Source organism: Gopherus evgoodei, chromosome 11, assembly GCF_007399415.2.
Source record: "Gopherus evgoodei ecotype Sinaloan lineage chromosome 11, rGopEvg1_v1.p, whole genome shotgun sequence".
Lineage (NCBI taxonomy): Eukaryota > Metazoa > Chordata > Testudines > Testudinidae > Gopherus > Gopherus evgoodei.
Genome location: NC_044332.1, coordinates 8,024,002 through 8,048,877, shown reverse-complemented (window position 1 = coordinate 8,048,877; position 24,876 = coordinate 8,024,002). Strand labels below are relative to the sequence as shown.

The 24,876-nt window shown below is 50.1% G+C and overlaps 1 protein-coding gene across 2 annotated transcripts in view; it reads left to right on the top strand.

Moving 5' to 3' along the window:
• The first annotated feature begins 1,392 nt into the window (after positions 1–1,392).
• FTCD (formimidoyltransferase cyclodeaminase) overlaps positions 1,393–24,876 on the top strand; it is a 63,810-nt gene continuing 40,326 nt past the window's right edge. For both annotated transcript variants that reach the window (XM_030580493.1, XM_030580492.1), the window contains exons 1-4: positions 1,393–1,505; positions 19,243–19,426; positions 20,208–20,336; positions 21,185–21,273. In XM_030580493.1, coding sequence (XP_030436353.1) covers positions 1,452–1,505; positions 19,243–19,426; positions 20,208–20,336; positions 21,185–21,273 — 456 coding nt within the window. In that variant the 5' untranslated portion in view covers positions 1,393–1,451. The remainder of the gene's footprint in view (positions 1,506–19,242; positions 19,427–20,207; positions 20,337–21,184; positions 21,274–24,876) is intronic.

Below are 24,876 nucleotides of genomic sequence, written 5' to 3'. Positions count from 1 at the left end.
TCCTGTCTCATGTTTGCATACTCTGACTACTGGGTAGGCAAGCTCCTTGAGACGATCCAATGAGCGACGGGGGGAGGGGATAAAGGAGCGAGTGATGGAGGTGGGGCCTTTTGGGGGGGAAGAGATGGAAAAAGGCCCAGGGACTTGAGAGAAAAGGTGGGGTAGGCATTTGAGGAGAAGAGGCAGAGCAAGGGAAGGGTTTTGGGAAGAGGTGGGTCAGGGGTGGGGCCTCGGGGATTCAGTTATGAGCAATTATAAAGGTGGAAACTCTTTTACCCTTTTTAAATATTTGCACAACATTGGCTTTCTTCCAGTCTTCTAGAACTTCCTCAGTGTTCCAAAACTTACTGAAAATCAACAACAGTGAGCTCCTCAGTCAGCTCTTCTCAAACTCTTGGATGCAAATTCTCTGGACCTGTGTTAAAAATGTCAAAATTTAGTAGCTGCTGTGTGACATTTCACTGAAATGCTAGTGGAAAGGAAAGAGTGTTGTCACCATAGAATGAGATTACATCATCTGTTTTCCCCCCAAATACAGAACAGAAATGTTTAGTAAATGTTTACTAAACATTTCTGCCTTCTTTAATCATCCATAATGGAAATAAAAAAAAGTCTACCTTTGCTATATAATAAGGACCAATTAGGGTAACCAGATAGCAACTGTGAAAAACTGTGAGGAGTAATAGGCGCCTATATAAGAAAAAGTGCCCAAAACCGGGACTGTCCCTATAAAAACGGGACATCTGGTCACCTAGGACCAATACTGTTGTCAGGATTCTTTTTGTTCCTATGTATAACTAAATCCTTGCATGTCTATGTCTATGATTTGCTTGTCTCTATCTAGGATTATGAGCACAGAATAAATTGTGGGCAACTAAAGAACGTGTCTTCTGGGGGGTTGGGGAAGAAGACAGCCTATGAACTGGAGTAGAATTTGTCTTTTTATATTGTAACAAAAACATATGTTTGTATTTTATTAGTATTTTAGAACTGCAGCTACATGGGTAAATAAGTATTGGCTGCTCTTAATGAAACTGAATCAGACAACAGCCTGACAACAGAGACTAAAGCCCAGGTTATAACAGAGCAAGACTTGACCATTAACGTTCCAGTACAAACGTGTGAGTGCAGGGGTGTCACTCCTGAGTGACACCAACATAACAGACAGTAGATTCAGGCCAGTAGCTAGAGGCCAGGTGTGCCTCCCTGCCAAAAGTTTCCTCTTATTTGTTTAATTAAGAAACTCTCCTACTATTGGCTGCAGTTATGGGTAGTTAATAAGAAACCCTGGAGATTGGGAAAGGTCACTGGCTAGGCCGTATAAGGCTCCTACTCTTTTAGTTCCATTTCTGCAGCCACACCGGTCAGAGCAAACACCCAGCATTACATAAACTGAACAACCCAGTGCGGCCAGGCCAAGGCATCCCCCTGGCAGCAACGGAACCAGCACAATGTCCAAACTAGTGGAGTGTGTCCCCAACTTTTCTGAGGGCAATAACAAAGAGGTAAGGGGCTGGGTTCTCTCTGTGCCGTGTGACTCGCTTTGTGGAGATAAACTGTGTGCAAGGGCCTTGTTTGCTTTTCACCTGCCCTGGGTGCTGCTTTGTGTCGATTGCCTCTGGGCCAAAGCGATGGCATTTGGGCTGGAGTTATGCTTGTAGCTTGTCCTCAGGTGACAGCTCCTCTGACACATAGCAGCAGCAGCTTACAGTGTGGCCCCCAGGATGCATGGCCCAATGACCTCAGCTCCCCTAGCACCTCTCAAATGCTCCCACGGGAATCTGGGGTGAGACTCCCTGATGTCCAGAGGCGTGGAGCAGGCCCTGCGGTGCACATGTCACAGCCATTCGTTCCAGATCACCTCTGCTGCCCCAAAGGGGAGACTCGCGGCTGTGGCTTGGGTCCCACATCGTTTGAGCTGGGGCTGAGCGAGTATGCCATCCCATACTCCCTCTCCTAGTTTTCCCAGTGCCATGGGAAGATGCTGAGGAGACCATCTAGCTCCAGGGGCTTTGGCACGGAGCAGCCTTGCTCTGGTTCTCCACTGGGGGCAGGCTTGTGTGCTTGCCATGCTCTGCCCGTACTCAATTGTAGCTATGGAGGAGGGATAGCTCAGTGGTTTGAGCATTGGCCTGTTAAACCCAGGGTTGTAAGTTCAATCCTTGAGGGAGCCATTTAGGGAACTAGGGTAAAAATCTGTCTGGGGCTTGGTCCTGCCCTGAATAGGGGGGTTGGACTAGATGGCCTTCTGAGGTCCCTTCCAACCTTAATCTTTTATGAGATGTTTCCTTTGCCTGGTCAGTGCTGGCAAGGCCCAACAGCAGCTGGAATCCCCACTCCCTCCTGCTGCCCTCTGGTCCCAGCCCTGTGCTGCCTCCTCCCCAAAGCTCCCAGCATTAGTTACAGGTGGGACCGGGAGCACTGGCACTTCCCATTATAAGACCTTGATTCAGTGGCTTATAAGTTTGCCAAACGTTAACCATTTGGGCTGAAATTTTCCATGTTGTCCTCAGCCTGATCTTCAGTTTGACTTTACATTTCATCCCAAACAGTTCAGTCGTTTCTGAGAAAATGGTCAGGGAAAAATACATCGGTTTGCCCATGTTAAAAAGTTCTGACCGCCTTTCTTATGAGGAGCCTGAGCACCCTGACTCAGTGGCTGGTGCCTGCCCTGACCTAGGCCTGGGCCCCGTGGCTGTTGTTATGGCTCAGCCCTGCTGGAGGGCCTGAGCCTCCTGACTCAGTGGTTGTTGCCCTGCCGGAGCCGGGCCCATACTAACCACATTTCAGCCGACTCCCGCAAGGGCTACTGAGGGAGACCCTGGGCCTGACTAATCCCATTGGATCCATCGGGGTGTAGTGAGCCAGTGTGGCTCCCCTCTGCCCTGGAGAGGGTCAAGCCCCAGAGAACTCTTGTAAAGGCCCATTCTAGACCTGCGGGGACTCAACAAATTCATGGTAAAGTTGAAGTTCTGCATGGTATCCCTGGGAACCATCATCCCTTCCTTGGAGCTGGGAGACTGGTACACCGCCCTCTATATGAAGGACGCGTATTTCCACATAGTGATTTACCCACCGCACAGACGATACCTTCGCTTTGTGGTCAACCAGCAGCATTTTCAATTTGCGGTCTTTCCATTTGGCCTTTCTACAGCCCCAAGGATTTTTACAAAATTTATGGCCGTCGTCGCATACAAGTCTTCCCATACCTTGACGATTGGCTCATTCGGGGCACCTTGGAGACGCAGGTGCGCCATCATGTGCATTTCGTCAGAGATCTGTTCAGACAACTCGGTCTTATGATCGACATCGAGAAGTCCACTTTGGTACTCACACAGAGAACAGACTTCATTGGAGCGATCCTGGACTCCAGTCTCGCCAGGGCTTGCCTACTACAGCCCCACTTTCAGGCAATTGTAGCGATAATTCAAGGCCTCCACAACTTTCCGATGTCGTCAGCTTGCACATGTCTTGGTCTCCTAGGCCACATGGCTGCCTGCACTTTCGTGACTAGACATGCCAGACTATGCCTCCATCCACTTCAGACCTGGCTCTCCTCAGTGTACTGCCCGGGCCGCGACAGCCTGGACACAATTCTCACTGTTTCCAAGGACATCATAACTTCCTTAACTTGGTGGCTGAATCTCTCCCTGGTCTGCCCAGGGATGCCATTCCATGCACCACAACCTTCGATGAGCCTGACAACAGATGCATCATCTCTAGGTTGGGGTGCCCACCTTGCGGGACTCCGCACACAAGGCCTTTGGTCAGCACAAGAAGTGACCCTGCACATCAATGTGAGGGAGCTGGGGGCAGTTCATCTGGCATGTCAAGTGTTTTCAGACCATCTCCAAGGCCGTTGTGTTACAGTGTTCACAGACAACACAAGGGCCATGTTTTACATAAACAAGCAAGGCGGAGTGCCCTCCTTCCTCCTTTGTCAGGAAGCAATTCACTTCTGGGAGTTTTGTATAGCCCATTCGATCGATCTGGTGGCGTGCTTTCTCCCAGGAGTTCAGAACTACCTGGCAGATCACCTCAGCAGGTCCTTCCTAGCTCACGAGTGGTCAATTCGTCCAGATGTCATCCATTCTGTCTTCCAGAAGTGGGGATTTCCCCACATAGACCTCTTCGCCTCTCGTGAAATTCGGAAGTGCCACGTGTTCTGCTCCTTCCAGGGACGCTCCCCGGGCTCCCTCTCGGACGCATTCCTGATGACGTGGAAAGACCATTTGCTCTATGCCTTTCCACCGTTCCTGATGGTCCACAAGGTCCTACTCCAGCTCTGCAGAGACAAGGGCCACTTAATCCTGATTGCCCCGGTGTGGCCGAGACAGCACTGGTACACAACATTACTCGACCTGTCAGTGACCGACCCAATTCTCCTACCACTCTGGCCAGATCTCATAACTCAAGAACACGGCAGACTACACCACCCAGACCTGCAGTCCCTCCATCTCACAGCATGGATGCTGCATGGCTAAATCAATCCGAGCTGCGTTGCTCCGCTTCGGTTCAACAGGTGCTCCTGGGTAGCAGGAAGCCTTCCACTAGGTCGACATACCTGGCCAGGTGGAAGTGTTTCTCCTGCTGGTGCACATAAAACGATACTGCCCCCATGCAGGTACCAGTCCCTACTATCCTGGAATATCTCTGGTCCTTGAAACAGCATGGCTTAGCGATCTTGTCCATTAAGGTACACCTGGCAGCCATCTCAGCTTTCCATCCAGGAGAGAGCGGACATTCAGTCTTTGCTAACCCTATGGTTACTAGATTCCTTAAGGGCCTGGAGCACTTGTACCCACAGATTCGACGCCCGTCCCCAATGTGGGACCTCAATCTAGTACTTTCCAAGTTCATGGGTGCCCCCTTTGAGCCTATGGCCACCTGCTCACTGCTCTACCTTTCCTGGAAGACAGCCTTCCTCGTTGCCGTTACATCAGCAAGGCGAGTGTCGGAACTTCAGGCCCTCACAGAGGACCCCCTGTATATGGTGTTTCATAAGGACAAGGTACAGCTGCAACCACACCCCGCCTTCCTCCCTAAGGTGGTGTCTGCCTTTCACGTCAGCCAGGACATCTTCCTCCCAGTCTTCTTCCCGAAACCGCATTCCTCATGTTGGGAGCAACAGTTGCATTCCCTGGACGTTTGTAGGGCTCTTGCCTTTTACATCGAGAGAACAAAGCCCTTTCGAAAAACACCGCAACTCTTCGTAGCGGTCGCAGATCAGATGAAGGGCCTCTCAGTCTCCTCGCAGCAAATTTCATCTTGGGTGACGTCTTGCATCCGTGCCTGTTATGACTTGGCTCAAGTTCCAACTAGCCATCTTACTGCCCATTCTATTTGGGCTCAAGCTTCATCTGCCACCTTCCTAGCCCATGTTCCCATCCAGGAGATCTGTAGGGCAGTGACCTGGTCATCCGTACACTCCTTCGCTGCACACTACGCCTTAGTGCAACAGTCCAGAGATAACGCTGCATTTGGTTCAGCAGTGTTGCATTCTGCAACATCTCACTCCGACCCCACCGCCTAGGTAAGGCTTGGGAGTCACCTAATTGGAATCGATATGAGCAAGCACTCGAAGAAGAAAAGACGGTTACTCACCTTTGTAACTGTTGTTCTTCGAGATGTGTTGCTCACATCCATTCCAAACCCACCCTCCTTCCCCTCTGTCAGAGTAACCGGCAAGAAGGAACTGAAGCGTCAGTGGGCCGGCAGGGGTATACATCCGGTGCCATAACGGCGCCATTCCAGAGGGCGACCCAGCTGACCCACTGAGTGTTGCTAGGGTAAAAATCTTCTGACGAACGTGCACGCGGCACACGCACACCTAATTGGAATGGATATAAGCAACACATCTCGAAGAACAACAGTTTCAAAAGTGAGTAACTGTCTTTTCCCCACCTCCCCCAGAGAAGTCTTCCTCAGCAACCCCCCTCTGCAGCAGTGTGTGCAAACAGAGGCCCCTTGCCGCACGCCTGAAGGCCAGCTGCCCTGTGTTAGTCCAGCCCCTCACAGGGAGAACTCTGTCACCAACAGCTGCTCTTTGAAACCGAGGGCCCCTCTGCTGAGCAGCGCTGTAGCTGCATGGCCCAGAGAGAAAGGAGTCTCAGGCATCAGGTCCTGGGACAGATAGGGCTTACAGCTGAGAACCATCACCTTAATTTCAATCTAGCTGGAGCAGACCACAGCCACTAGGAGACAACAGTCATGTGTTCCCACCAATCAGCAGCACTGCCTAACAGGCGCCGTTGCACTCTGCACCGGCCTATGCTCTGGGCTTGAGTTAAGGATCTGACTGGATTTTCAGAGAACAGCATCTTGTTGCCACAGCAACACAAGGCTCCAGCCCCAGAGCTTGGTATGTTCACATCTTATGAAAAATCCAGTTGAGAGAGTTGTTTTCACGCATGGCTTCTGTCATAGCCACACCCTCTGGCCTTGTTACAACATTTGTCCTGTGTTTGTATGGCCCCTCGCACAACAGGTCCTGGGCCATGACTGGGAAGCCTGGGCACTACGGTTCTACACATAATAAGTAAATCAATTAATAAATAATAAAATCAAAATCTCTTCTCCCACATGAGTGCTGGAGAGTGTGAGGGGAAGCTGGAGTTCACTGAAGTGTTAAAGCTGCTGAAAAATACTGAATGGAGTCACATCCCAGCAACCCCCGGGGAGTTGGGGAGTGCAAGGCAGCGGTGGATGGCAGTAGACTAAGGGGCATCAGTGTTTTGTGTTGAAAGAGCACGCTGGAATTCCACAGCACTGAATGTGTATGCAGCCCACACAAAATCAATGTGCAGAGAATGAGCAGGGTGCCCAGCTTCATGCTGATTACTTACATTGTCAGCTGTTTGGTGTGTGTTTGTACAGCACCTAGCATCAAGGGGCCTGGGCCAATACTGGGGCTCCTAGGCACTACTAGGAATAATAATAAATGGACTGCAGCTTTAATCCTGCCCTCCGTGCATTGTATGTCTTTAATTATGTGATGACATGCCGATTCGCAGCTCAAACAACTGTAGACTATTTTTCTCTGTCCTTAGTCACATGTGTAACATCTTGTACACTGGCTTCTTTTCAGAGCAGTGTGGCCTAGCAAATAAAGCACAGGACTGGGACAAGGGAGATCTGGGCTCTGTTCCTGGCTTTGCACTGGCCTGCTGAATGGACATCCGTGCCTTAGTTTCCCCATCTGTAAAATGGAGGTGATGATATCTTGACTTTAGCAAAGCTTTTGATACAGTCCCCCACAGTATTCTTGCCAGCAAGTTAAAAAAGTATGGGCTGGATGAATAGACTATAAGGTGGATAGAAAGCTGGCTAGATCGTCAGGGTCAACGGATAGTGATCAATGGCTTGATGTCTAGTTGGCAGCCAGCATCAAGTGGAGTGCCCCATGGACTGGTCCTGGGGCCAGTTTTGTTCAACATCTTTATCAATGATCTGGATGATGGGATTAATTGCACTCTCAGCAAGTTAGCAGATGACAGTAAAATGAGGGGAGAGGTAGATATGCTGGAGGGTAGCAATAGGCTCCAGAGGGACCTAGACAAATTGGAGGATTGGGCCAAAAGAAATCTGATGAGGTTCAACAAGGACAAGTGCAGAGTCCTGAACTTAGGAAGGAAGAATCCCATTCACCACTACAGGCTGCGTACCAACTGGCTAAGCAGCAGTTCTGCAGGAAAGGACCTGGGGATTACAGTGGACGAGAAGCTGGATATGAGTCAGCAGTGTGCTCTTGTTGCCAAGAAGGCTAATGGCATATTGGGCTGCATTAGTAGGAGCATTGCCAGCAGATCGAGGGAGGTGATTATTCCCCTCTGTTTGGCACTGGTGAGGCCTCACCTGGAGTACTGCATCCAGTTTTGGCCCCCACCTCCCCCACTACAGAAGGGATGTGGACAAATTAGAGAGAGTCCAGCGGGGGCTGGGGCACATGACTTACAAGGAGAGGCTGAGGGAACTGGGGTTATTTAGTCTGCGCAAGAGAAAAGTGAGGGGAGATTTGATAGCAGCTGTCAACTACCTGAAGGGGGGTAGACCTAGAGGATAGATCTAGACTGTTCTCAGTGGTACCAGATGACAGAACAAGGAGTAATGGTCTCAAGTTGCAGTGGGGGAGGTCTCAGTTGGATATTAGGAAACATTATTTCACTCAGAGAATGGTGAAGCACTGGAATGGGTTACTTAGGGAGGTGGTGGAATCTTCTTCCGTAGAGGTTTTAAGATGTGGCTGGGATGATTTAGTTGGGGATTGGTCCTTCTTTGAGCAGGGGGTTGGACTAGATGACCTCCTGAGGTCCCTTCCAACCCTAATATTCTATGAGTCTATGATTCTGTGAGCAGCCAACGAGCTACTACTGCTGCTAGGTTTAAAAAGTGGCCTGCTGGCTTCCTCCACCAGTCCTTCCGGCAGTCTGGCGGGCTCATTAGCGTGTCGCAGCTGACAGCCTCACTCCTGACACAAGGTGGAGAAGGTAATGTCTTTTATTGGACCAACTTCTGTTGGGGAGAGAGCCATGTTTTCGAGCTGACACAGGTTGCATATGACCTACAATCTGATTGTCTTGAGAAAGTCCATAAACAAACTTCCCTGTAAAATATTGTTACTCTGTTTCTTTAATGCAAGTGACTGTATACCAGAATTTGTACTTGATTTGAAAGTTATCAGTATATTTCTAAGTGGACAACAACAAGGGTTCTTCTTCGAGTGGCTTGCTCATATCCATTCCAATTAGGTGTGCACACGCTGTGTGCATGTTCGTCGGAAGATTTTCAACCCTAGCAACACCCAGTGGGTCGGCTGGGCGCCCCCTGGCTTGCCGCCGCTATAGCATCGAATATATACCCCTGCTGACCCGTCCGCTCCTCAGTTCCTTCTTACCGCCCGTGTCGGTCGTTGGAACAGTGGAGCGCGGCTTAGCTGATCTCCACTTCCCTAGCTATTCACTCGTTCTAGTACTATTGTGTATATAGTTTTATAGTTGTAGTTAACACTTTTAATAACCTTTTGTAAACGTAGTTAGCGTATATAGTTCAGAGGGTTGGGGATTAGCCCCTTCCCCTCTCCCGGTGCCCAGGCCCATGCCTGGTTCACTGGGCTTCAAACCGTGCTCGGCCTGCCTGCAGCCGATGCCAACGGGAGACCCCCACGACTCTTGCCTAAAGTGCCTGGGGGAATCCCATCTTACAGATAAGTGCCGGATTTGCAAGTCCTTCAAGCCGCGGACAAAAAAGGAGCGAGACTCTCGTCTAAAGCAGCTCCTAATGGAGGCGGCCCTCACTCCTCTGTCTTTGACACCGAGTGCCGCACAGTCCGTGCCGGGGAGAAGTGCCTCGTCAGCACCGGAGAGCTCCGGCACCGCCAAGATGCCCCGGCACCAGCCGTCACCGGCCCAGAAACCAGCCCGGCATCACTCCTTCTCCCCGCCTGCCAAAAAGGTCAAAGCTCCTGTGGCTCCAATATCCACACCGCAGTCTGAGCAGCAGCCGAAACCGAGTCGCCCGGCACCAACAACTGCCACAGCACCGGCAATCTCGGCACCGTTGATTCCGGCCAGGCAAGAGCCGTCGAGTCCGGTGCATGACAGCTCCCCGGCACACGCCGAGGTCGAGCTTATTGTTCCCACCACGCCAGAGACCTTTTCGACTCATTGCCCTAACTGAGCCCATCCTGCCCCAACCCCTGGCACCACCGGTGCGGGTTATTGCGTCAGCAGGGAAGCCTGCCCTAGTCAGGCCACCTTCCATCGACACCACAGGCAGGCACCACTTGAGACTGAGGTCTCGCCAGCGCTCCCGATCTCGCCACCAGTCCCGATCTCGATGCCGCTTGCGGTCCCGGTACAGATCTCCTTCTTGGCACTGGTCGTACTCGCGGTACTGTTCAAGATCCAGCTCTCCGGGCCGATACTCCAGACGGTGGTCCAGCTCCCGGCACCCTTCATGCTGCAGTCACTCCCACTGTAGAGCTTCATGATCCTGGTCGACCTCCCGGCACTGCGCCGGTCGCAGGTCCCGGTCAACCTCTCGGCACCGGTACGACTCCCGGTACCACTCTCCTGTGAGGCATGACGTACAGTACCCTACGCACAGGGCTCCTCCTCACGTGCACTCTGCTCCGCCATGGCCATCACGGCACCCATCCGAGTCTTCGCACGCTGAGAGTGCCGCATATGAAGATTCAGAAACGCAGAGCCGTGTCCTCCAGGAGCCTCAGGGCACGGAACAAGCGCCTCCGTGGTCCTTCTGGACGCCTTGGGCATATCACCAAGCCCAAGGCGAACCCACGGTTGCATCTCGTTCTGTCCCGTCGGAACATCGGGCACCAGAGGCCACTGTTAGCTGCCCTCCTCCAGCTGGTACGGACGACTCGACTCTTGCACCGGATCCTCAGGTATTCCCGGACCCTGATGCTCCTCCAGAACAGGAGTCACTAAATGAGCCAACCGTGCCGGGTCTGTCGTCCTCCTCTTTGCCAGACGAGGCAGTAGCCAGTACTTCTACATCGGGCCCGCCCCCGATCGACCTCCGAGCCCACCAGGACCTTCTCCGGCGAGTCGTCTTAAACATCGACCTTCAGGTGGAGGAGGTCCCGGAGGTGGAAGACCCAGTCATAGACATACTGTCGGCGGATGCCCCAACTCGCGTGGCTCTGACATTCATCTGTTCCATCCAGGCCAAAGTGGACACCATTTGGCAATCCCTGGCGTCTATCCCTCCTACGGCCAGAGGCGTGGAAAGGAAATACATGGTACCCTCTAAAGGGTATGAATACTTATATACCCATCCTCTTCCATGCTCTCTGGTCGTTCAATCTGTGAATGAGAGAGAGTGCCATGGCCAGCAAGCCCCTGCCCCGAAATCGCGGGAGACTAGAAGGATGGATCTCCTGTGGCGTAAAGTTTACTCCGCCGGAGGCCTCCAACTGCGGGTGGCTAACCAACACGCTCTGCTCAGCAGGTATAATTATAATACTTGGCAATCGGTGGGTGAGTTCACTGAACTGGTCCCACAGGACTCCCGCCCGGAATTCCAAGCCCGTCTGGAGGAAGAGAAAAAAGTGGCACGGACTTCTCTGCAGGCCTCACTCGACACTGCTGATTCGGCAGCCAGAACCGTGGCCTTGGGGATTACAATGCGGGGAATATCGTGCTTGCAGGTATCAGGCCTACCTCCTGAACTGCAACGCACTATTCAGGACCTTCCGTTTGATGGACAGGGCCTTTTCTCTCAGAAAATGGACCCTAGACTCCAGAGTCTCAAGGACAATCGCATCATCATGCGTTCCCTTGGGATGCATACTCCGCAAACCCAACGGAGGTCCTTCCGTACCCAGCCTCAATGCCCTTACCCCCGCCAAGTCCATGACAAGACTTTAGCAGGAGACGTGGTCGCGGGAACCGCAGACGACAATCGGGTTCCCAAAGGAGCCAGAATAACGGTCCCGCCAAACCATCAGAGGAACCAAAACCGAACTTTTGAAGGTGCGCCCGAGAGCAGAGCACCAGTCCTTCCCCAGGATCCTCTTCAGTTTTCCAGCGGCCTTTCCTCCTTCCTCCCTGCGTGGGCCCAATTAACCTCAGATTGTTGGGTCCTACGCACGGTGGAATTTGGATACCACTTCCAATTTATTTCGCCCCCTCCCTCCCTGTCCCTCTTCAGGGATGCCTCTCAAGAGCAATTCCTCTGGCAAGAGGTTCGTACGCTCCTCTCCATCGGAGCTATAGAGGAGGTGCCGGAGGAGTTCAGGGGCAAGGGATTTTAATCCTGATATTTCCTAATCCCCAAGGCGAAAGGGGGTCTCCGACTCATCCTGGACCTACGCGGTCTCAACGTCTTTCTGAAGAAGTTGAAGTTCCGCATGGTGTCCCTGGGGACCATCATCCCATCCTTGGATCCCGGAGACTGGTACGCTGCTCTCGACATGAAGGACGCATACTTTCACATCGCCATTTACCCTCCACACAGACGGTACCTATGGTTTATGGTGCGCAACCAACATTTTCAATTTGCGGTCCTCCCATTTGGCCTCTCTACCGCCCCGCATGTGTTCATGAAGTACATGGCTGTAGTGGCCGCCTTCCTCCGTCGTCGGTGTATACACGTCTTTCCTTACCTAGACAACTGGCTTATTTGCAGGACCTCCGAGGTTCAAGTCACCAGGCATGTTGCTATCGTCACGGACCTATTCGAGCGGTTGGGCCTGATGATCAGTCTAGAGACGTCTACTCTAGTGCCCACTCAAAGAATAGAATTCATCGGGGCCATTCTAGACTCCACACTCACAACAGCCTTCCTTCCACTACCCCGGTTTCGGGCACTAGTTTCGGTCATAGAAAGCCTCCAAACTTTTCCGACGACCTTGGCCTGCACCTGCCTCAGCCTTCTCAGTCACATGGCCACGTGCACTTTCGTAACCAAGCATGCCAAACTACGCCTGTGTCCCCGTCAAACCTGGCTCGCCTCGGTTTACTGCCCGGGCAGGGACGCCATAGACATGATCATCACCGTTCCTCAGAGTGTCTTAGGCTCCCTAACTGGTGGCTAACATCTTCCCTGGTGTGTGCAGGGATGCCGTTCCAACCGAGACAGCACTCAGTATCCCTAACGATGGACGCGTCGTCTCTCGGCTGGGGGGCACACCTAGGCCATCATCGCACGCAAGGCCTCTGGTCATCTCAAGAGCTAGTGTTGCACATAAATGTCCAGGAGCTGAGAGCTGTTCGCCTTGCATGCCAGACATTCCAACATCATCTGCAAGGCCGTTGTGTTCTAGTACTCAAGGACAACACAACTGCAATACACTACATAAACAAACAGGGAGGGACTCGATCCTCCCCCCTTTGTCAGGAGGCGATCCAACTGTGGGAATTTTGTATAGCCCACTCTATAGACCTTGTAGCATCCTTCCTCGCAGGGGTCTGGAACACTCTGGCAGACCATCTCAGCAGATCCTTTCTCTCCCACGAGTGGTCACTCCGCCTGGACATTGTACATTCCATCTTCCAGAAGTGGGGCTTTTCCCGCATAGACCTATTCACTTCCCGCAACAACAGGAAGTGTCAGAGGTTTTGCTCCTTCCAGGATCTCGCCCCGGGCTCAATATCGGACGCCTTCCTAATCTCTTGGGTGAACCACCTGCTTTACGCCTTTCCACCTTTCCCGATGGTGCACAGGGTTCTCGTAAAGCTTCACAGGGACAGGGCTCGACCGCCCCTGTGTGGCCCCGACAACACTGGTACACCACGTTGCTGGACCACTCGATAGCCAACCCAATCCCCCTACCCCTTCATCAGGATCTGATAACGCAGGACCAGGGCAGGCTTCTCCACCCAGACCTACAATCCTTCCATCTAACAGCGTGGCTCCTGCATGGTTAACCCAATCGGAATTACACTGCTCTGCCCCAGTGCAAGAGATACTCCTGGGTAGCAGGAAACCTTCTACGCGGTCTACTTACTTAGCTAAGTGGAAACGGTTTTCTTGCTGGTGTCATACGCAGAATGTTGCACCTGCGGAGGTTCCTATCCCTACTATTTTGGACTACCTCTGGTACCTAAAACAACAAGGCCTCGCTATCTCATCTCTGCGAGTACACTTGGCGGCTATTTCTACTTTCCACCCAGGAGAAGGTACTTACTGTGTCTTCTCCCACCCTATGGTCTCGAGGTTCCTCAAAGGCCTGGAGCGTTTATACCCCTTAGTACGATGCCCCGCCCCTTCCTGGGACCTCAATTTAGTTCTGACGAGACTTACGCTCCCCCCGTTCGAGGCATTGGCAACCTGCTCACTCCTATACTTATCATGGAAAACAGCCTTCCTTGTAGCCATTACAATCGGCTAGGAGAGTCTCTGAGCTTCGGGCTCTGATGGTGGACCCACCATACACGGTGTTCCACAAGGACAAGGTGCAGCTACGCCCACATCCGGTGTTCCTCCCTAAAGTAGTCTTGTCCTTTCATCTCAACCAGGACATATTCCTACTGGTCTTCTTTCCCAAACCTCATACATCTCGTAGGGAGCAGCAGTTACATTCACTCGACGTCCATAGGGCGCTCGCCTTCTATATTGACCGTACGAGGCCCTTCCGCAAAACGCCCCAACTCTTTGTTGCAGTGGCGGACCGGATGAAAGGTCAGCCCGTCTCTTCTCAGAGGATTTCGTCCTGGATAACTGCGTGCATCCGCACTTCCTACAAGCTAGCTCATACCTCTCTGGGTCATATTACCGCACATTCTACCAGGGCCCAGGCCTCGTCGGCCGCCTTCTTAGCTCGAGTACCTATTCAGGAGATATGTCGAGCAGCTACGTGGTCTTCAGTACACACCTTACTTCCTATTATGCCCTGGTCCAACAATCCAGAGACGATGCAGCCTTCGGCTTAGCAGTTTTTGCATTCTGCAGTTTCTCACTCTGAACCCCCATCGCCTAGGTAAGGCTTGGGGATTCACCTAATTGGAATGGATATGAGCAAGCACTCGAAGAAGAAAAGACGGTTACTCACCTTTGTAACTGTTGTTCTTCGAGATGTGTTGCTCATATCCATTCCAAAACCCGCCCTCCTTCCCCACTGTCGGAGTAGCCAGCAAGAAAGAACTGAGGATGCGGACGGGTCGGCAGGGGTATATATTCGGTGCCATAGCGGCGCCACACCAGGGAGGCACCCAGCTGACCCACCAGGTGTTGTTAGGGTAGAAAATCTTCCTACGAATGTGCACGCGGCGTATGCACATCTAATTGGAATGGATATGAGCAACACATCTCGAAGAACAACAGTTACAAAGGTGAGTAACCATCTTTTTTGAAAACTAAATTATCTCATTCACTGACATAAAAGTGTGTGTGTCACGGACTTTCAGGCCCGGTGCTCTCTCGGCTCCTTACAGTCCCTGGGAGTAACCCCCTTCAGTGTGACATCATTTCTTGAAGGTTGCACTCTCTGGGGTTAGGCCCTCTGCAGTGCTGGCTTTAGGCCAATTCCCCCGAATCGGGCCCCGTGCCTAAGAGGGCCCTGCGCTCTAAAGAAGAGCACCTAACTTAGGCACCTTTCTAATTTTTACTCACCCGGCAGAGATCCGGGTCTTCGGCGGCCCTTCGGCGGCAGGTCCTTCACTTGCTCCGGGTCTTCGGCGGCATTTCGGTGGCGGGTCCTTCAGTGCCGCTGAAGATCCGGAGCGAGTGAAGGACCCACTGCCAAAGTGCCTCCAAAGACCGGGAGCGCTGCCATGTGAGTACTAATCGGGCCCCATAGTTCCTAAAGCCGGCCCTGGCCCTCTGGTCCTGTTGTCTCCCAGGACCGCACCTCTGAGCCTTCAGGATGCCTGTCTCTCACCATGGGGCCTCCTCAGGGAGTTCACTACTCTGGACCTTCAGGGCCTCCACCCCTAGAGGGGAGCAATGCCACCGTGACTCTGTAGCCTGCAGTGACTCTCAGCCAGCCTAAATCAGAGGGGTTTATTGTATGTCTGGAACACAGCACAGAGAGTTCTCAGGGCCTCAAGCACAGAAAGTCTCAGCACAGTCTGGATGGGACTGTCCAGCGTCCAGGTGGCTCAGGCTGATCTTCGTCCCTGGTCTAAAAGCCCCCTCCTTCCAATTGACCACCCTATATCACCTTCCCCAAAGCCCCTCCTCCATCCTTGTCTTCAGTTCCGGGTAAACAGATCATCTGGGCCCTCCCTCTTCCATCCCTGGCAAGTCTGATCACCAGAGCCCTCTCTCCTCAGTCCTTTGTCCTTCCCCTGGCCAAAATCATCGGGCTCCCAAGATGGGGTGGGCCTCTGGGGCCTCCGGGTCACTGATTACTAAGTTCCACAGCATCCAGGCTATTGTCTAGGGGCCAGCTTGCTAGGCAAGGTCACAGCTGGCCCCTCTCCTCACACTTTGTTGCACATGCAACACCCAGGGAAAACCGACACACAGTGTTCATGCACAATGCTAAGAAAATCTCCCCCCTTCATCACAACATGCTTGTTTCCAGATGGAAAACATTTACTGCAAGCTATATTAATGAAACTCCATTAACAGTGTTAGAGTCATGCTACAATTTAATTCTAAACCCTTGTATTACATAAGCTAGCACTTTTCCATTAGTCTGTGTTGCTATACATCATCTGTAGCCAGTTTTCTAAGTACAGCATTATCATAACCTTATTCCCAGATTTGGACCTTAGCGTCCAAAATATGGGGGTTAGCATGAAAGCCTCCAAGCTTAGTTACCAGCTTGGACCTGGTACTTGCTGCCACCACCCAAAAAATTAGAGTGTTTTGGGGCACTCTGGTCCCCCTGAAAAACCTTCCCTGGGGACCCCAAGACCCAAATCCCTTGAGTCTCACAACAAAGGGAAATAATCCTGTTTCCCTTCCCCCCTCCAGGTGCTCCTGGAGAGATACACAGACACAAGCTCTGTGAAACTACACAGAGTGATTCCCCCTCTCCGTTCCCCAGTCCTGGGAACAAAAAGGACTTTCCTAGTCCCCAGAGGGAATGCAAAATCAGGCTAGCCAATTCAACACACACAGACCTCCCCTGATTTCTTCCTCCCACCAATTCCCTGGTGAGTACAGACTCAATTTCCCTGAAGTAAAGAAAAACTCCAACAGGTCTTAAAAGAAAGCTTTATATAAAAAAGAAAGAAAAAATACATACAAATGTTCTCTCTGTATTAAGATGATACAACACAGGGTCAATTGCTTAAAAGAATATTGAATAAACAGCCTTATTCAACAAGAATACAAATCAAAGCACTCCAGCACTTATATTCATGCAAATACCAAAGAAAAGAAACCATAGAACTTACTATCTGATCTCTTTGTCCTTACACTTAGAAACAGAAGACTAGAAAATAGAACTACTTCTCCAAAGCTCAGAGGAAGCAGGCAGGCAGACAAAAGACTCAGACACACAATTCCCTCCACCCAAAGTTGAAAAAATCCGGTTTCCTGATTGGTTCTCTGGTCAGGTGTTTCAGGTGAAAGAGACATTAACCCTTAGCTATCTGTTTATGATGGAAAACATTTACTGCAAGCTATATTAATGTAACTCCATTAACAGTGTTAGAGTCATGCTACAATTTAATTCTAAACCCTTGTATTACATAAGCTAGCACTTTTCCATTAGTCTGTGTTGCTATACATCATCTGTAGCCAGTTTTCTAAGTACAGCATACCATATAGTAGTCATACAAAAACTTGTGTGGACTGTCTGGCATGCAGTGTAATTTATAGGTTACAAGTGGCTCACATGCATCTTTATGGTGCTAGGAAAAAAACAGTATACAAGAACTTTGTATTATGTGTGCAATTCTAGATGTTCATGCAGCAAAGAATCCTGTGGCACCCTATAGACTAACAGATGTTTTGGAGCATGAGCTTTCGTGGGTGAATACCCACTTCCTCAGATGCATGTAGTGGAAATTTCCAGGGGCAGGTATATATATGCTAGCAAGCAAGCTAGAGATAATGAGGTCAGTTCAATCAGGGAGGATGAAGCCCTGTTCTAGCAGTTGAGGTGTGAAAACCAAGAGAGGAGAAACTGGTTCGGTAGTTGGCAAGCCATTCACAGTCTTTGTTAAATCCTGAGATGATGGTTTTTGTATATTGCCATTCCTAATGTCTGATTTGTGTCCATTTATCCTTTTCCGTAGAGACTGTCCAGTTTGGCCAATGTACATAGCAGAAGGGCATATGCCAGCAATGGCAATATACAAAAACCTGTAGGAGAGCACTTCAACCTCCCTGGCCACACTATAGCAGACCTTAAGGTGGCCATCCTGCAGCAAAAAAACTTCAGGACCAGACTTCAAAGAGAAACTGCTGAGCTTCAGTTCATTTGCAAATTTGACACCATCATCTCAGGATTTAACAAAGACTGTGAATGGCTTGCCAACTACAGAACCAGTTTCTCTTCTCTTGGTTTTCACACCTCAACTGCTAGAACAGGGCCTCATCCTCCCTGATTGAACTGACCTCGTTATCTCTAGCTTGCTTGCTAGCATATATATACCTGCCCCTGGAAATTTCCACTACATGCATCTGAGGAAGTGGGTATTCACCCACGAAAGCTCATGCTCCAAAACGTCTGTTAGTCTATAAGGTACCACAGGATTCTTTGCTGCTTTTACAGATCCAGACTAACACGGCTACCCCTCTGATACTAGATGTTCACGTAATTAAATATATTAACATGACGCATAGACAACATGGGCCAGGTTAAGTTGCACATTAGGAAGGACTAATCAATCACACAAATAAAATGGGAAATGACTCCCTAGGAAGGAGTATTGCAAAAAAGGATCTGGGGGTTTTAGTGGATCACAAACTAAACATGAATCAACAGTGCAACACTGTTGCAAAGAAAGTGAACACTATCCTGCGATGTTTTAGCAGGAGTGTTGTAAGCAAGGCATGAGAAGTCATTCTTCCGTTCTACTCATTGCTGATAAGGCCTCAACTGAAGTATTGTGTCCAGTTCTGAGCGCCACATTTGGGGAAAGATGTGAACAAACTGGAGAAAGTCCAGAGGACAGCAACAAAAATGATGAAAGGTCTAGAAAACATGAACTACGAGAAAAGATGGAAAAAATTGTGTTTTTTTTTTCTCCCCATCTGGAGAAGAGAAGACTGAGAGGGGACATGATAAAAGGCTTGAAGTATGTAAAAGGTTGTTACAAGGAGGAGGGTGATAAATTGTTCTCCTTAACTTCTGAGAACAGGACAAGAAGTAATGGGCTTAAATTGCAGCAAGGGAGATTTCCTAACTACCAAGGTAGTTAAACTCTGGAACAAATAGCATAGGGAGGTTGTGGGATCGCCGCCTTTGGAGTATATAAGAGCAGGTTGGACAAACACCTGTCAGGGATGGTCTAGAAAATAGTTAGTCCTGCCTTAGCATAGGGGACTGGACTAGATGACCGTTCCAGGTCCCTTCTGGTCCTACCTTGCTCTGATTACGCTGAGCAGCTACTTTTCATTCCCCGGAGCAGGCTGTGATTTGGAGCTGGAGGGTGATATTAGGGGCTGTGCTTTGAACGTGAATGATTCCTCTGCAAGTCGAAGTTTGGCTCCTGGCTCACTTTTAGGTGTGCATTTGAAGCATTAATAAACCCAACCATGTCTCGGCTCCTTTCTGTAGCAGACTCCATGCTGGGCTGCCTGTTGAGAGGAAGCGTTAATGGGCCAGGCATAGCTCTGACTAGTGGAGCCCCCTTCTTCAGCTGTGCTCTCTTCCAGGTAATTGATGCCATTGGCGAGTCTATCTCTCAGACACCGGGGTGCGTCCTGCTGGATGTGGATGCCGGCCCGTCCACCAATCGGACAGTCTACACCTTTGTGGGGAGTCCAGATGCCGTTGTCGAGGGGGCTCTGCGTGCAGCCAGGGTGGCTTTTCAGTTCATTGACATGGGCAAGCACAGAGGTGATCAGAGTGGTAGTGGGACAGGAGTACGTGCTGCTCGGTGGGGCCCAGGGGAGTAAACTGCGGCCCAGTGTACTGCCGAAGGTCTCAGCTGTCAGGTCCAGCATGGATCTGGCTGAGGTGATTTGCCAAAGCCAACACAGAGTGGCAACTTCAGGCCCAAACTGGAGCAGCCATGAGTGCAGGCTGTGCTCAAGTCAGAGGATCTCCCTGGGAGCACTACTCAGATTGCTACTGGACGGCTCTTCCTCTCCAGTCTCATGACGTTAAGAGTTTTTCCTCCCTGTGATGTACAATGGCAGCTGTTAGGGGAGCCTTGAGCTCCCTGCAGGTGGAGCTACATTGCACAAACACAAAAGGCCGTCACTTTTCAAACAGAGTCTCCCCATGTCCTGTGGGAGGCCAACGAATCTACCCAGGCAGGTGCAGGCTGTGATAGGAGAAGAGATTCCACATCTCCCTCTGACGTCCCTGAACTTGTGGTCCTTTTCTTTTTGGCTGGAATAAACAAGGCAGACAGTTGAGCAAATACAGTGTAATCAGTTAGTCCTGTCACGTCAATGGCTTTGACGCAAGAGGGGGGTTAGTCTAGTCCTGAGACCATAAGGAATGAATAAATAAAGTTCGGCCATATCTAAACTGGCTCATCCTGCCCTTCCTCCCCTTCCTCCCCACGCACCCCCATGCCCCTCCAGGCTTTTGTGCACGTCTCTGGAATGTTGCTTATCCACTTTAAAAGATTTTGTGTGCTTCTTACAAATATAACACTTTGCTTTCCTAGGAGAACATCCCCGGATGGGTGCCCTGGATGTCTGTCCTTTCATCCCAGTGAGGAATGTCACCATGGAAGAATGCATTCGCTGTGCCAATCTGTTTGGGCAGCAATTGTCAGTGGAGCTGGGTGTGCCTGGTGAGTTGGTGATGGGGAGAGGAGAGAATTCTGTCTGTATACGCCTCTTTTCTGATCTCTTCAGTAATTCCACCATCTTTCCCTGTGCTCACATAGACAGAATACATTGTTCCCCTCTGATTCTGCACTGGGAGTGCCCTGCCATGATAAAAACAAAGCAACCCCTTTTAAAAGGGTTAAGTTAGGCTAAAATGTCTGTCATTAAATTATCCCAGCAAGAGATGTGTATGAGCTCTGAGATCTGTCACACATGAGCAAGGAGGGCCGAGGTTTTCAAAAATATCACAAGTCATTTGGGGAGCCCAACTTGAGAGACAATTGAGAGAGACTGCCCTTTCAGAAGATCAGCTCACTCGGAGAGTCTCAGGACGGGAGGCATCCAAAATCACTAGTCGCATTTCAGATGTTAAGCCCTAATTAGCAGGCACTCTTGGGAGTACTAATAAAAACGTACAGGCCCTGCTGAGAGCACGTCGTACATTACCTCTGTTCTTGGTGTCAGGGAAAGTGCCGAATTGCTAACTTGTGACTTGGCTAAGCAAATGAAAGAGAAGCTGGTTTCAGCATATATTTGTGATTTCCAGGCCTACACAAACATAGTTATTGATTTAGGACCCGAGAACTTTTTTTGATTTTAAAAGCTTTCCATTTTCCCCTTAAGCTACGTGTGATTTCACCGGGGACAGAATGTGGTGTCCATTGCCTTGGTGCGTTATGTTAGAGCTGGCCTGTATCTGAACACCTTGGGAGATATCCAGGGATTTTGCCTGTTTCCGGACCCACACTAATATGCATGTGTTGGATGGCTCCAGGCCAGTGGTCTGTCACGTATGAATTTCCTCTTGCAGTGTACCTGTATGGAGAAGCAGCACGGAAGGAGAGCAGGAAATCTCTGCCAGCAATCCGAGCCGGGGAATATGAAGCCCTCCTTGAAAAGGTTAGAGTCCTCATGGTGTCTAGGACTGGCGGGGAGGAAGCGGCATGCTGCACATGGAACCAAAGGGGTACTGCTCACATTAGAGTGAGGGAGCCTCTGGGGATGCTCTGGGGGTTACACTTACAGTCTGCCAGCTGGGCGTCAGGTGGGCTTGTGCACTGGACCTGTCTTTGCCCGAGCAGCCGGTTTCGATAGTATCGCACTGTTAGGGAACAGACAGCTGACTTCAATACACTTCTCATTCTAGACAAAACACTGTGTTAAGGCTGAGAGGAATGGTCGTCCTTGGGCCTGGAGGGGAGGTTGACTAGAGAGTTTGACATCTCCATCTGAACCATAGGTGTGCGCAGCACCTTTCATTAGGGTGTGCATCTAGGGAATTTTATTTATTTAAAAGGTGAACATTTATTGAATACTCAATCATAAAGGACATTATTTTTATTCATCAAACAAATGAAAGAAACTAAAACTTAACTAAACTTTTTTTTTTATTTAAGAACTAACCTTTACTTAAAAAACGAGACACAAAATACTAAATTTTTGCTGTAGAGATAACCAGGCGTATCAAAGATACAGTCAATTTTCATGATCTTTATCTTTAACCAAATAATGAGCTAACCCAAATTGACCAAAACAGATGAAGGTTTCTTCATCTTCCTGTCCTAGAGAATGTTATGGAATTAAATTCCTCAATCACATCATTGTAATTAACTGACAAACCAATTCTTGTTCAATGGACAAAATCATGAGTGAGTTGAGGCACTGTTAGGACATTGTACTTCTTTGTTTGTTTTTTACATGTGCTAGTTTTGAAAAGGCTCTTTCACATGAACAGCTCATCTGCTCCTTTTCGTATCTTAACAACGAACCGATCCATATTTTAAAATTAAAAGAGGGTATCATATGATTGAATTGAAGCGTAAAGCCACAGGCTTGTTATGCTATTTCTGTAGAGTACACGTGACAAAGCTTACAAACACTGTAGACACTGTGCTGGGCACGCCTGACGCGGCCGCTTATGTAAGTCAAAGAATTTTCTAGAATAGTAGTCGGAGAGGAGGGGAGGACCAGTGGTTATGCAGTGCTGCAGTAGTGGGGACGCATGCTGCGAGCGAACGTGGGCTTTCTATATAGAGCGTATCATGCGATTAAATTAAAACGCAAAGCCACTCTTTTTTTGAGACATTAGGGCAGGCGTGGGCAAACTTTTTGGCCCGAAGGCCACATTGAGGTTCCAAAATTGTATGAAGGGCCAGGTAGGGAAGGCTGGGCCTCCCCAAACAGCCTGGCCCTGGCCCTTATCCAACCCCCACTCACTTCCTTCCCCCCGACTGCCCCCCTCAGAATTCCCAACTCATCTTGCTCCTTGTCCCCTGACCACCCCCCTGAGGTCCCTCCCAACCACCACTGTGGGACCCCACCCCCCACCAACCCCCTCTGCTCCCTGTCCCCTGACTATCTCAACCCCTATCCACCCCCCCGCCTCCTGATAGACCCCCGGAACGCCCATGATCCAACTGACCGCACCCCCAAACCTCTGCCCCATCCAAACCCTCCCCCACTCTCTGTCCCCTGACTGTCCCCGGGACTCCCTGATCCTTATCCAACCCCTCTGGCCCCGGCCCCCGCCCCCTTACCATACCGCTTACCCTCGCTTCTCCCAGACCCTCAGCGCACTGTGTCCAGGAGTGGCCCTGGACAATGCTGCATCGGCGTGGTTCCGGCGGGACCAGAGCTCCTGCTGCTCGGCCTGCCGGAGCTCACAGCCCTGCCCCCTTACCACGCCGCTCCGAGTGGGAGGAACTCAGGTCCTGCCAGAGCCATGCCACTGCAGTGCTGTCCAGGGCTGCTACTGGATGCGCTGCGCTGAAGCACCAGGGGATGGGGGAAAGGGGGCGTGAGGCCAGGGGGAGCTCATGCAGACCGGGCAGGACAAACTTGCCCGCCTCTGCATTAGGGTGTGCCTGGGCACACCCAGCATATCCCGTACGCACACCTATGACCTGAATGGTGTTTTCCACTTTGCTCTGAAAATGCAAAAGCCAAATATGGGTATTGTGACTGGAGGAGACTTTTGCCTTAAAAACTTTCAAATTCCTTGGGGAAGACCTGGGTCTTAGTTTGCATCCTGTACAGCGTCAGCACTCAGTTAGTGATGGTAACCACCGCCTCCATACTTTTCTCTTCTTGCTTCTGCTTTGGAAAGCTGTGGGAAATATGCATGTGCCACTGTGTATGAGAAAGTAGGCAGCTTTCCATTGCCTCACCTGAGCAGAGGAGAAGCAGGGGCTGGCTGGGTGATGTCTACCAGAGCTCCGAGACTCTGGAATTTGCTGCCTGCCTTTGTCCGCAATACAGTGTCGCCAACACTTGTGATTTTGCAATGAGCCTACTGGTGTTTGGTGTGTCTGTTAAAGCCCCAGCTCCTGGAAGCATCTGATGAGGTGAGATTCTTGGCTTTCATTTCCTAACCAAAGGGAGTTTCTAGCTCTCTTGGTTACAGAGAAAAACAAACATGTGATCCGAGTGCAGCTGAGGTCTGAGAAGCCAGAGGGCAAATAGAAAGAACCTGACATTTCTCATTTAGTCTTTTTATTTTTAAGTCTCATGATTTTTAAGGCCATCTCACCACTTTGGGGGTCCTAACTCATGATTTTTAAAAGTTTGGGGCTGGCAATACTGACAGTAGAGCCCATATGGTGACTTTCTAGGCTTGCAGCAAAAGGGTGTTTGGAGGGCTGAGGTTGTCCTTCCTAGGCCATTCAGGGATGAAAAGGAGTTTCTGGAGGTGGCTGGTAGAGCTGCTGCTGAGCTGATCCTGTTAATGCTGCTGAGATTGTGTTGTATTGTTAAGGTGTGTTGGGGCTTCTAGGGCCAGTTTTTTACAAGTATTTAGGTGACTAAAGATGCAGAAACACCTAATTGGATTTTCAAATGAGCCTAGGTATCTTTGGCACCTAAATACATTTAACAAGCTGAGCCCTAGAGCCTTGCAAAGGTAGGTTATTGGTTGTTTTAAAAATCAAAATAAGTTTAAAAGTCAGTGAACTTGATAACCCTGAAGTGCTTGGTTTCTTTGGCATAAAAGAGGTTCTTAAAAATGCTGGACCAGCCCTGGAGCAAGTGGAAGATCAGCTATTTCTTGTGATATTTGTAGCACTTTAGACTGCTAAGAAAGGGTGAAATCCCTTGCTGAAAGCTGGTGATTGGTTACCTTTTCCAGAGCTATTTTTACCTAATTGCAGAACCTGGAATTGGCATTAGGGGATAGTGTAAAGATTCTCATTAGGAGCTGGCTGTGCTTTGTTGGGACATTTGATACAGTTCTTGAAGCAGGGAAAATCCAGCTCCCATCCTGTGAGTGGCCATGGCTGTGATATGTACAGTATAACCTCAGTGCAACAGGCATGTAATCGTGCCCTGTGGGTTTGCCGGATTTGGATTACAGCTGTATGAATACGGGATTTTTCAGGTTGCCAGCCATTCTGAAAAATTGGGGAAAAAATAGTCTTGGGTTGGTCCCAAACCAATTTTTAAAAAAAAATTATCAATGAATTGAAAATATATATATATACAAACACGCATGCACGCGCACCCACACAC